The sequence below is a fragment of the Apteryx mantelli genome, chromosome Z (genome assembly GCF_036417845.1).
Source record: "Apteryx mantelli isolate bAptMan1 chromosome Z, bAptMan1.hap1, whole genome shotgun sequence".
NCBI lineage: Eukaryota > Metazoa > Chordata > Aves > Apterygiformes > Apterygidae > Apteryx > Apteryx mantelli.
Genome location: NC_090020.1, coordinates 8,386,064 through 8,399,567, shown reverse-complemented (window position 1 = coordinate 8,399,567; position 13,504 = coordinate 8,386,064). Strand labels below are relative to the sequence as shown.

Below are 13,504 nucleotides of genomic sequence, written 5' to 3'. Positions count from 1 at the left end.
ACATTTGTGCAGGAAAAAAAATAAACATGCATTCTGCTGTAAAGGCTCCCCCCCTTTACTGATAAAGAGAGAATGGAAGGGGCCCCATAGAAGTAATTTTTGTCCACCACTTTGCCTGACTAGGGGTGCAAGCCTTCACCACCAGACCTAAAAGTACAAGCTGTGGTGTGACTGACAGACAGTTATCATTCATGAAATTGCCAGCCCATACCAGTTAACAGTTGAAATATTTGTATTAACTACACTCTTTTGATCCTTACTTTCTCCTCTTACAGCAAGGATTCAAGGGATTCCAGGTTGCCCCTGACTTTCACAACAACAAAGTCAAATTTACTTTTGAGGGCTGTGACTTTGAGCTTGCTCATGGTTCAGTAGTGATTGCTGCTATTACAAGCTGTACCAACACCAGTAACCCCTCAGTTATGCTGGGAGCAGGTAAGTTTGCTCACTTTTATGTGCAGTAGTTTCTCTGTGGCTCTGGTTGTGTATCATGAAGGCAAATAGAACACTGATGTAATTCTGAATGCACAGTGCTGTCGTCATTCTAGTTGCTGTTGGATTTGAACTTAGTCCCTAAGGGCAACAAAAGGAATTCTGGAAATAGTATTTGGTTCAATATCTGGAAATATGGGCTGAAGAAAACATAGTTTTCTTGCGCTGTCTTCTCTACAGGGCAAACTGTACCTGAATTAACCAGTGTCTCTGGCCCTTGTTCAAATGCACAGAAGCCAGATTTATCTGAGTCGGTTGCAAGACGTTTCTGGTCATAAAAAGCAGTTCAGGGGCAGAGCTTGTTTCTTTTTAACCTGACCAGTCTGGGCTCAAAACTTCTCCAGTCAGATGTCTTCTGGCAACGAAATATGAAGAGAGTCAGCTCAAAGGGCTCAATCTACAGCAGCCCGGTTCAGCTTCCTATCGCAGGTGCTTGTGGCATGCTCACATGTTTTTTGGTTTTTTTTTTCCTATTCTCCTCCTCAAATATTTACACAGGCATTACCTCTCACTGTATGATCACCACTCCATTAGGCCTTCCTAGCCTGTCAGGCTGTTTGCAGGATGCAGGTTTATCTTCTACAAAGGTAGGAAGAGATGGATGTGTGTCATCGGCAATGCAAGGGCTTTTCACATGAAAGCATGACCTAATGGCTGAGGTCACATAATCTGTCCCTAGAGCTCCTGTGTGGTGCAGGGAAAATCTTGTTTTATGGACTGCCCCAGATAACAGTCACTTTGAGTCTAGTTTGACTAAATGACGTTTGTTACCTGTTCTTGGGTGATAACCTTTCTCTGATCACTCTGTAGTGCTGGCAGTTTTCCCCCTTGCCAGGAACAAGATGTATTTTAATTCCCAACAACAGGGACAAAGTTGACCACTACCAATGAGGGGAAGAGAGAGAAGCTGCTCTATTTCTTCCCCCTTTCAAAGGAACAGAGCTAAACAGAATCCCCCAGTTCTCTTGTCCTTGACAGGACAGCCAAATCATCTGCTTCTTTCATCAGGTTCTTCCTAGTCGTGATCACAGAGGTGGAGCTGTATTTCCTTCTTCCAAGGATGAAGAAGTAGATTTCTTCCAGGCAGACTGTCTTCTCTCTCTGTCCTGTTTCCTTAGCTCTAGTTGGGGGTATCCCTCACTTGCTCTACCTGCTTAGGATATAGTTGCCTCAAATGTTTGGCTCCCAGGCTAACTGAGTGCAATTTAAACACTCTCCTGTATAGTCGTGGGGATGCTGATCTTTCAGTCTGCTTGGTTTAATAGCTCTAAGGGTTTAATGTGCAGAAGGCTCTGCAGGTACAAATGAAGTTGGTGCATTGAAATAGTGCACAGCAGCCTGAAGAGTCTCTATGTATGCACTCCAGATCAGTGGGTGCTCTTGACTTTGCTGCCAAAGGAGAACAGTGAAAAAATTATTCCCTCAGTCTTTAGTAATTGCTTGGACATGACAACGATGAAAGCCTTGGGTACCAACAGGGAAGATGATCATCTGGCTTTCAAAGTAGTGTTTGAAATGAAGGTAAATAAAATACACAGTGCTCTCACACTACGTAGCAAGCTAAAGGAAATCTCAAATATGAATAATTGTTTCAAACTAGCACAGTGTATCCTGTGCACCAAATGATGTGTAGGGCTCTGTGTTTGTGGGGATAATAAATGTACACTGTTGTAGCCTTTCCAGCCTAATCGGGCTTTAGCAAGGCTTTGGATTAAGGTTGCTCAAAGAACTTAAGTTCTGACATTTCCTTGCCTTTTTAGAGTTTGACTTTGCAATCTTTTCAGAACTGGTATTTGCAAGAAAACATGAGCCAACACTTTTAAACAGGCTCTCAGGCATCTCCAAGAACGGTTGTTTGTTCATGGTCGTCTTCTCAAAAGTACCCAATAGATCCAGCTGCCACAGCTTCCTGTGGCAGTTAAGGAGCCTCAGCAATTTCAGGAGCAGGGCTGTTACTTAATTCATGTATCTCTGCCTTTAGGCCTCCAAATCTATCAGTCTGGCTCTTCTCATACCGCACTTAAAAGCGGAGATCTCCAGATCATGTCTAACAGAACTGCCAAACAGCTGGTAAAAACAAGCTGGTTTTGGTGACAACTTTCTGTGGGAGATCACTTTTCAAAGTGGAGCTGAGCTATATTTTCTTATCTAAATGGATGTGTGAGGGGGAAAATGGGGCATGGGCATAGGAAATATTGCATAGTTTGCAAAGCTGCTGCTTGTTTTATGTCCATCCTGAGAAAGCTGGGAGGATTTGGTTTCTGAAGGAAAACTACATTCATTTGTGTACAGACAATTCATTTAAAAGGAATAGGTTCAGGATAAATGTGTTTCTGTTAACACATCCTCTCCATTAAAACATCTCTATACAGGGTACAAATCTAGGAGTGGTAACATAACACTCCTGCAACAAGCTAGAGATTGTGAGCTAGCTTGTTTGTAACAAGTGGCCAGTATCAGTACTATCATAATTGTCTGCTTTTGAAGGCAGTAAGTTCAGCATTGGGTCACCAGACTCTCATAAGTGAAAAATTAACAATTCTTTATTGCATTTTTTGCAAGATATTTGTTGTATACAAGTGGCTTTTGTTTAACCATTTACTGAGTTTTGAATCTCTCTACACGCGGACCAGGCATGAGTGCATCTTATCGAATGTAGTTTCCTGTGACTTTCCAGTAGGATGGAAATTGCAGGCTGGGCCCACAGTTCAGCAGAGCACTTGAGCTCTAGCTGGTTTCTCTGAACTCAGGTGGATTATTGTGATTGTTTATCTGTACCATCTCACTGCTGGAAATGGAGCCCTCTTTCTTTCCAGTTATTTAATGGCACTACTGTTAACCTGTTGATTCATCAAACTGTCTCACCTCCAGGAAGAACTGCAACTATCCTTTGCATTTTTCAGGATTGCTTGCTAAGAAAGCTGTTGAAGCTGGTTTGACAGTGAAGCCATACATTAAAACTAGCCTGTCTCCAGGAAGCGGGGTTGTCACTTACTATCTGAGGGAGAGTGGAGTTATGCATTACCTTTCTCAATTGGGGTAAGAGGGCTTTTCTTACTGTTGACTTAGAGCTGCTTAAGTACAAGCATTAACAAGTGATGCAATAAAATAATTATTTCTCTATACAGCTTAAAAGATGTGGCAGATAACCCTATGACATGATCATGCATGAGCTAACATAATACTGTTGTGTTGGCTGACTTTGTGCCAACACACACAGGGAGGGAGAAGGCCTGTTGCTTGCTGCAGTTTCTTGAAGACTCATGCTCTTAAGTGGGAAAATTGATTATTTTTCAAGAGTAGTAGTTTTAAAATAGCATATATGACAATATGTTGTCTTTTGTATTGCTAGAGGACACATTTCCTAGGTCTTTTTTCTGTGTGCACAGAAAGCCACTGGAATAATAAAAATTGAGCATTGTTAAAAACGCTATTTTCAGCAGCAATTCATTTGTTAAAGCAATATAGCTTATCTTCTAAAATAAATCCTAGCCAAGTGCTAAGGATTTAAACATCTTGCTCCAAAACAAATTTTTGTTCACTGATGGGTTTTTTTCTGCTCTGTCTAGGTTTGATGTGGTGGGTTATGGCTGCATGACCTGCATCGGCAATAGTGGGCCCCTACCAGAGTCTGTTGTTGAGGCCATCACAAAGGTATGCATCAATCAGCGTTTCCAGTGCAGCTTATTTAGGTAGGCTGTTCTCTGTCTTGTGCTGTTCTGAGCTGCGTTACACTGAATTGTCTGTTCTCATTGTGTGGAAAGTAAAGTCAATCTGTATTCCATTTTCTGTGGGATATGCTTTGGGACCATTTGGAAGGAAACAAGTCCAGTCATTGATGTCACAGCATGGGGCAACTATGCAGACGTACTGGGTGCTTGAAGTCTGGAAGCACTACAACATCTTTTTTTCCAAATCCTCTCTCTCAGGGCGACCTTGTTGCTGTGGGTGTGTTGTCTGGAAACAGGAATTTTGAAGGGCGTGTCCATCCCAATACCCGTGCTAACTACCTAGCCTCCCCACCACTGGTAATAGCCTATGCAATTGCAGGGACCATCCGGATCGACTTTGAGAAAGAGCCTTTGGGTAAGACGTTATTGGGAGAGCCTTTGGATAAGACACTGTCAGCATGCTTCTTTTCCCACCTTATAAACAAAACTGGAATTAAGCTCCTCAGAAATGCTGGTCCTAGGGAGATGATTCAAATGCACAAATACCTCTGGGATACAAAGAATGAAACTATTAAGCAACAGAGCTTAGTAACAGACAACAGGGTCTGTATGGTGGAAGGGAAGGGAAAAGAAGGAAAAAGCCAAATTTGATCAATATTCTGATTCTGCAGGGGCATCTTTTTGGTTATATCTGGGTTGCAGTATTTCATGAGCAACCTGATCTAGCTGGCTATCTTTGAGCAGGGAGTTGGACTAGACAACCCTCAAAGATCTTTTCCAACCTAAATCATTCTACAAGTTTCTCTCTAATGGAAATTATAAAAGAAGGCGTATGTATAGGCATCAAGTCGATGAGGCCCCCTTCTGTCAGACCCTTGTAGATGAAATAAAGTGCATCTCCTGAGTTCTGGTCAGACTAGAAGGAACACACTGTTGAAGGATACTACCTGATGTTTCCCTCCTCCCTACCTCCAATGGAATATTTGTATAAGAAACATAATAATGCCATTTCCTACAGGAATAAATGCATCGGGGAAAAAGATTTTCCTAAAAGACATCTGGCCAACCCGAAATGAGATTCAGGCTGTTGAGCATCAGTTCGTTATTCCTGGGATGTTCAAGGAAGTCTACCAAAAAATAGAGGTGAATTAGTCCTCAGTGCAATAGTTCAGTTGAAGTTGTGCTGTGCTACTCTAAAAGTGTTAAATAAGGTGGTCTTGATAAAGAAATGAACCTTTTCCTTCCATAGCTTTTGCTTCTGCTGTGACAGGTATTCAGAAGAGATGTTTTTATAAATGACTTCTCATTAATTAATTGATTTTTAAGGTAGATCACATTCTGAAAGCTGTTCCTTAATTATTTACTTAATGTAAGGTATACATGGATTTTTTTTTTCTGGCTGACATAAATTTTCTTTTCACCATTTAATAGCATTCACATAAAAAAGAAAACTTGTGCTTGGTAATGTCATGTTCCTCAGTAGTAAAATGAAATGTGTTTGAGATTTACATGCAGCTTCTTGAGAATTATAAAGCATTATCTGTATGCATAATACAGATAATTGTCAGAAAACTGGATGAGCAGCTATTCTTTTGTAATGAAGTGTGGGTGTTTGCTTTTCCTCACTCTTGCTTTTAAAAGATAGTCATATAAAAACAGCTTGTATGTTGTCATAAGAAATGCCTTAAAAATGCAAGGCATTGTCAAATTTGTAATTTTATGTGAATTCTGAAGTGATTCCATTGCTTCTGAAAACTTAGAAATCCACAGTATGTTTTTGTGTGTTTTTCAGACAGTAAATAAATCTTGGAATGCCTTAGATGCTCCTTCAGACAAACTATATACTTGGAATCCCAAGTCAACATACATCAAGTCTCCACCTTTCTTTGATGGTCTGGTAGGTGCACACTTTCACTCAGAGGCAGGCCGGTCTGTATAGGAAGACCTTGACTCATGTTAAAATGATGCAAAGCTGCTCAGAAGGACATGGGAGCATCCATCATGTCAGTGCAGGGCTTATCCTAGGCTATACAGGCCTTGGTTCTCAAATGTTAGCATCACACCCATTGTATTTATTGTAATACTGCATGAGTGAATCTGAAAATCCTAAGGATTCTCTGTCACTACAGGACTTTCAAAAATTCTCCTTTTCCTTTTAAGGTAGAATAGTTTTAGATAGTGAGAAAGCAAGTAAGGGAAAAAGGAAAAGAGATGCAAGCCATAGGTCTGCCTACGTGCGTTTTTTAACAAATAATGCAATGTTCAGATTGCTATTTCAGCACTGTTTAAAATAAAATGCAGATTTCAATACATGCAGATGTCTAGAAATCCTGGACTTTCCTCCTGTTCCTGCATGTACCATGGAAAACCTCAGCTAACTTTATGGCCTCATCTATTTTATATATGCATGAACATGCTGACAGACACCCAAGAGATAATATTTTGTTCAGCATTTAATTTTTAAGAGGGTTAATTTTTTTTTAACTTTCTGCTAACTTGTGTAAGAATGGAAACTTTATTTTACTAAGTGCTGATATATGTCCTGCACTTCCAAAAAAAGTAAAGGAACTCTGTGTCACATTTTAATGATTTTCTTTGCATTTGTGTTGGTTAGACTTTGGCTCTTCAAACCCCCAAATCAATAGAAGACGCTTATGTCCTGCTGAGTTTTGGGGATTCTGTGACAACTGACCACATATCTCCAGCTGGGAATATAGCAAGGAATAGTCCTGCAGCCCGTTACTTGACCAGCAGAGGGTAAGCACTTTTTTTTTTAACTTCCTCTTCTTCTTCTTCTTCTTCTTCTTCTTCTTCTTCTTCTTCTTCTTCTTCTTCTTCTTCTTCTTCTTCTTCTTCTTCTTCTTCTTCTTCTAAGATGGAAAGAGGAAATAAGCCCTCATTACTACATCATGTTATTAGCTTACAGATCTGCTACGCTCCCATATGCTTGTGTACCTTGGATCATTCCTGGAGAACACATGAAAAGAGAAAAGCGTTTCTACTTCTGCTCTTTCAGCAGCTTTCACTGATTCTGAGAATTTGTATAGAGTGTGCAGGTCTGTTATACTGGGGAGTTGAAGACTCCCAAGACCTTTGTGTGGAGAGAGGGGAAGAAGGAGACTTCAGGCTAGCTTTTGCAATAAATCAATTCAGAAATAAAGGAATTGGGATTTGTCTCTCTATTGACGCTAAAGACAAAATTATCATGGTCCTTAATGCCAAAAATTGGTTCTATACTGAATTCTAGCAAGTGCAACTGTTTCAAAGATCTAGGACAGCATGAGCTTAAGCTTAGGCTTCAGTGCAGCTGTAACAACTGGTAAAGCCATTGTGGTCAGACTCTAAAACTCCTGCTAGGGACATTCTGTCAGTTTAGTACAGTGGCTGCAGCTTAAGGCAAGACTAGGACTTGCTGTGTCTCTCTACTCCATCTTCAGATGTAATATGACAGTTACAGTCTCTGGTTTAGTGCTTCTTACTACTTCACCGATGCTCTGAAAAACAGCTCAGCCATTTGAAAAATAAAATAGTGTTTTCATTAAATCTAATAACTCTGGAGATTAAATCGACTCAGTGTGATCTATTGACTGCTAGCTGCTCACATCTGTTTGACCAACTGTTGTCAGACACTTTGAAATCTAAATAATCTCATGCACATTATAAAAACAAACGTTTTATGTCAGAACTGCCTTCTGGAGGTAGCCTAATACAAACAGTCCTTTGTCACATTCCTCTACTTTTTTTCTCTAGAGGTTACTAGACTGGAGTATCCCATCATTCTCATATCTCTAGTCCCAAATGAACTTTTTCTTCTTTAATTCTGAATTGCAGCAGGGGCTCTCTCTTTGTCTTTTAGATGTTTAGCACAGTGGTGTCTCTACCTTTGTTCTAGATGCTGTGATAATATAAATAATTAGGAGGATTTTCGATTGCCAGCTAGTAAGAAAGGATTTCTTTTGCTTCTTCTGACAAACATGGACTATATCCTTGCATCCTTGCTTCACTGTCAGATACTGTTATGCTGGGCAAGGGTTGAGAATACCTTGGCAGTTGCTTTCTGTGGCCAGGCTTCAGTAGACAGACTTTTACCACCACCCCTCCCCCTGCCCTTTTTTAAAATTTAAAAACTTAAAAGCTGAATAATAGAAGATTTGGATACATGTGCGCTACTGTCATTAGTAGCCATGATGGGAGCTATGAGCTTGGCTGCTGAGAGAGTTTTAGAAACAAATTAAAAACACGGCTGGCTGCTGCATCAGAGACACCAGTTCATTGATTATTCTTCAGAATGTTTCAGTCTAAAATAACAACAGTGACCTTTTCTTCTTTTTTCTTTTCCCTTAACAGCTTGACTCCTCGAGAGTTCAATTCTTATGGCTCTCGCAGAGGGAATGATGCTGTCATGGCCAGAGGAACATTTGCAAACATTCGCTTGGTGAACAAATTTATCGATAAGCAGGGACCTCAGACTGTCCATTTCCCTTCTGGGGAAACTGTAAGTACAGATGCTGCTCTAAAATCAGGCTTACTGACAGTAGGGTGGATTAGCGCTGACTTTCTCTCTTACAGCTGAGGTTATTACTCAAGTCCCTTTTAAGTAAAGCTGATAAAGTGACAGGAGCTGTGTTGAATTAAAGCAGTAGGTCATACATGCCTGCATAATGTAGTGCTATCAGGCATGTTGATGAAGAGTATAATCATTGTAGAAATGACAGCGAAAGGTGTAGATTTGATTTGGGAATGAGACCACGCTAGAAATCACACAGTGCTATATGATGATTACCTTCAGAATGCCTCTTGGTAGCAAATGTGGCCTTCAGCAATTTGTGGGAGGACACTTTCTGCTTGTTCCTCAGAAATGTATTTCCACACCCAAAAATACATAAAATGTTTGGCATTTGCATTCCAGCTTGATGTATTTGATGCTGCAGAAAGATACAAGCAGGCTGGCCATCCTCTGATTGTGCTGGCTGGGAAGGAATATGGTGCAGGAAGTTCCAGAGACTGGGCAGCCAAAGGACCATTTCTTTTGGTGAGTGTCTATGGTAAACTACAGGGAGGGCAATATTTAAAAATGTGTTCATTTGTCAGGTAGAGTAGTATAGCTGATTTTCATTCCTGTGATAGGTATATTTTTAGAGACAATAGCAAGACAGGGACCACCCTGCACATACCAACTAGGAGGTTATGGTCAGACTGTGCTTAGCAACTTCACTGGGAGACTCATTAGCAGAGGAAAAAGGAAGTGCTATGTCATCTTCTATGAGAAGAGCGAACAAGGGGATCTCTGCATAAACTGCAAATGTGCATGCCTACCAGAACTTCTTGATAGGAGCTATTTTGAAATACCAGCTGTGTCTAAAAGCTGCAGCAGAGTTGCAAAAGCTATTTAAATATTAACAGATCCTGTTTAGGCAGGAAATCTTCTCCAGCTAACAGTCCACAAGGCTACACCAGAAAGGCCAGTCCCTTTAATACTTTTGCCTCCCACAGTGCAGTATACCTTGGTTCTGCTTCCAGCTGCCTTCTTAAGCTCACTTACCAATGAAACTATAAAGTGTAAGTAAAGAATAATATCAGTCAATATGAAATTTAGCATTGCTTCACCATGATTTGTAGTTTGCAAGGATTATTACCAGTATTGTGAGAGGACCCTAATAGAAATCCAGCTACAGTGGAAAATCTGTTTGTTCTTCATCCTGTCCTACACTACTTGCCTGCCTTTTAGAGCTCTGTTTCAAACTTTTTCAGTGTGGAATTTTGAATGCAGTAGTTTGTTTGTTATTAAACAAAGTTTTAGGGTTATACTTGTCAAAATTCTTTTTCTTTCCTGTGGTAATTTTTTTCTTAACTGTATTAGCATGTAAAAATCAATTAAACTATACCCTAGGGCACATAGTGTAGGCGGGCAACAGTGAAGTCAGTACTACCTACAGCAAGAGTTACAGAAATGACTAATGGTGTTTTACTTAAGACTCATTAAAGGACCCTGGATTCCAGAGAAAGCACATGAAATCTTTTGACAATTAGACTTCTTCAAAGGTGTTTGAAAGCTGACGTATCATCGGGTTGTCCTGGACAGTCTGCTGTCAGAGAGACCTGGTGACTTAGCAATAACTGATAATGGAAGGATGGGGCCACAGAAGTTCTGACTTTTTTTCCTTCTCTGAGCACAGAAAGACTATCCTGAACCATGAAGATAGTTATATCTGTTGTGTATTTCCTAGGGAGTCAAGGCAGTGCTTGCTGAAAGCTATGAGAGAATTCATCGCAGTAACCTAGTAGGAATGGGAGTGATTCCTCTCCAGTATTTACCTGGCGAGGATGCAGGCACTCTAGGCCTCACTGGACGTGAACGTTATACGATTGTCATTCCTGAGAAACTAAAGCCACAGATGAACATCCAAATCAAGGTAAATGAGACACCTAAGAGCTGAATTTTCTAAAGCACTGTAATTTGATTCAAAATAACTGTCTCTTCAAACAATATGTTTTAGTATGGTAAGAACCCTTTCTCACTTGAGGTGAAGAAAAAGATTTGAGATGGGGGGAAGAGGATGAACGCAGTCATTGTAATAGGAATCTATTATGGTGGGATAAAAGCAGCATGCCCAAACTTTCATTCAACAGAAAGGAGTCCTGTGTTTTTGACCAGTCCTTCTGTGTCCAGTGTAAATTTTTCTGTCTCCATTAATTTTTTTTTATAGCACAGTAGCAACTAAACTGTAAACATTAAATAAACTCATTGTGTCTTAACCCGGACAAACTGACAGAATATTGTATATTGCAGTGTCCAAAGTGAAGTCAAAGTATACCCAGCGTAAAATGTAGCTAAACTTCAGGCACTGCACTTAGACCTCCATTCACCTGGTTCTGCCTCCAAACCCCTGCCCCTTTTTTGAAAAATATTAGCATGTACAATGAAACCATGATTTATTCTTGATTAGAACTCTTGTAAAACTGACTTATTTAGCCTAGTGGCCTTGAAATCAGTTTTTTTACTGCAGTTAGCAAAACAGTATACTTACTTTGCATTCATTTATTGCAGGTGGTCTGCCTAGATTAGTTTTGAACAACAGACATTTACATATGCCTCATTAACCATTCTGAAGTGGAGCAAGTAGAGACCCAATGAGTTGTTCAGCCTGTTGGGCATAGATAGACATTGTGCACTCATCTGGAAATACGTGACTAGGACAATTTTTAGTAAAATAGTGGTTTGCTAGTTATTCACTTCATGCAAGTGTCTTTGTGCTTTTCTTAATTCCAAACACTAGCCTCTAAAGAGAGCTAATAAAATTAATATTGCTGTTGTACTGAAGCCAGGAGAATGACTGTAAAAGAAAATGAAGAATTAGAATAACCACTTAAAAGGGTGGTAAGCAAGCTTTCATGCTTCTAGTCTTAGATCAACAATAAATCTAATAGAAGCAGCAAATAGAATGTAAGGATACTCCATACCCTGCTTGGTACATTTTGTTTCAGACCACCTTCCTCTGAAGCAACTGGCAGTGGTATAGCGTGGCATACTGTAGTAGAGAAATACTGATGCCCAGTCCCTGTTCACTTAAGCAGTTTTCTATTGCAATATTTCTTAGCATTGCAAAATGTCATAATAATCCTTATTTTATTTCTGTCATGTAACATGTGGAAGGTTCTGCTGCTTAAATAACTTTCTTTACCTCCAACAGCTGGATACTGGGAAAACCTTTCATGCCATCATGAGGTTTGACACTGATGTGGAGCTCACTTACTTCCACAATGGTGGCATTCTGAACTACATGATCCGTAAAATGGCATCCTAATCCAAACAACATTAAACAAAAACATCCAGGTACAAGCCTGCTTCTGGTGAGCGCAAGAAAATGATATGGTAATCATAAATGTAAAAGCCTGAACCATAAAGTGAACAACTTTTTTGTGGATTGTATTATCAGGTGGTGTGTTTACAATGTTGAATGATTCTGTGTGAATGATTCCATCAGGAAATGGGACACTTGCCCCATCAAAGAAAACAACTTTTCATTACTTTGTTCATATGGTGGTTGGATTGACTTACTGTAGGATGACAGTGCAAAAGTCATGCAGTAGAAAAGTATTAAAAAAAATTACTGCTGGAATCTGTGGAACTGTTGAAGATCATGTGCTGATTTGATATATTTTGCCCCTTTAGTTTGACTTGAATTCAGTTCTATGCTCTTATCAGTGGTCCAAAAATTAACTGACGACATAAAATTAATTTTTATTCCTTTTCTGATTACCAGGCATTGACTTGCTTTTAGCTACAATTGACCAGAATCTGAGTCTAATATTGGAATTCTTTAGCCGCTTATTAATTTAAAAAATGTGAACACTGTTCGTTTAAAATCTAAGCTCTAGCCTTTGTGGAAGAGTGGTCCATTTGGGGATAATATTTCTAACAGATAAAATTAAATTTATTTTCAAAAAATTTTGGTGTTTTTTTTTGTATTATCTTGAGTACTGAGACACAGAACAAAGCTTGTACTTCAAACTCTTTGCCCCCTTAGCATGATCTTACATGTTTTGATTTCTCATATTTTAATTACTTGTTCATTTGAATAATCTACATGATACAGGGTGAATATGAATACTGTCAGATACTGGCAGTCTTCTGTACCCCAGGAGAGTACTGCTAACTCTCTTCTTGATGACACAAGGCAGAGAAAGTAAATCTACCACAATTTCAAGATCCCTCTCAGCAATTTTTATGGCAGCTAGCAACCAGTGCTTAGACTATTGCATTCACTGAAGTCAGTGACTGCCTAATCCACAACACCAAATGAATCTATTTATGAACAGTGATAACAAAAATATCTTCTTACTTGGAGATAAATAAGGCTATACAAGTAATTCTAACTTTTAACGGTAGTTAGAGCAGCTGCCAAAACAATTAACATAGTTGATAAATATCCTTCCAGATTATCTTCCTGTTGTATTTTCAGTGCTGTTGGCTGTATGTATATCTGGGAAAAAGCAATGACTTTATTTCTGAAAGAAGTCAAGAGGCTTAAGGAGAGGGCAGAGACTGCACTGTACCTCTTGCAGGCTAGCATGCTCGATTACAAGCAACAGAGGGCTTGGTGTTGTTAATATGATGATGATTGATAGTCTTGAACAGTATTTGATAATAAATATACAGCTTTGGGTTCAGTCACAAAAAAATATTCACATACTCTCAAAGACCAAGTGAAGTGTTGGCATTGTTCCCCTCCAGCCCTTACTGTGAATTGAAGGCAGACTTGCTGTATCAGGTTGAATTTCTCATTAATGTGTTACCTCATCAACCTGGAGGCTTATCCAGATGACACGCTCATTTACGC

General features: G+C 39.6%; 1 protein-coding gene across 2 annotated transcripts in view; it reads left to right on the top strand.

Moving 5' to 3' along the window:
- Window positions 1-12,093, top strand: part of ACO1 (aconitase 1) — a 33,439-nt gene extending 21,346 nt beyond the window's left edge. For both annotated transcript variants that reach the window (XM_067315637.1, XM_067315638.1), the window contains 11 exons: window positions 276-435; window positions 3,396-3,531; window positions 4,062-4,146; window positions 4,422-4,578; window positions 5,182-5,306; window positions 5,956-6,060; window positions 6,778-6,920; window positions 8,511-8,658; window positions 9,073-9,195; window positions 10,391-10,576; window positions 11,855-12,093. In XM_067315637.1, coding sequence (XP_067171738.1) covers window positions 276-435; window positions 3,396-3,531; window positions 4,062-4,146; window positions 4,422-4,578; window positions 5,182-5,306; window positions 5,956-6,060; window positions 6,778-6,920; window positions 8,511-8,658; window positions 9,073-9,195; window positions 10,391-10,576; window positions 11,855-11,968 — 1,482 coding nt within the window. In that variant the 3' untranslated portion in view covers window positions 11,969-12,093. The remainder of the gene's footprint in view (window positions 1-275; window positions 436-3,395; window positions 3,532-4,061; window positions 4,147-4,421; window positions 4,579-5,181; window positions 5,307-5,955; window positions 6,061-6,777; window positions 6,921-8,510; window positions 8,659-9,072; window positions 9,196-10,390; window positions 10,577-11,854) is intronic.
- The last annotated feature ends 1,411 nt before the right edge of the window (window positions 12,094-13,504 follow it).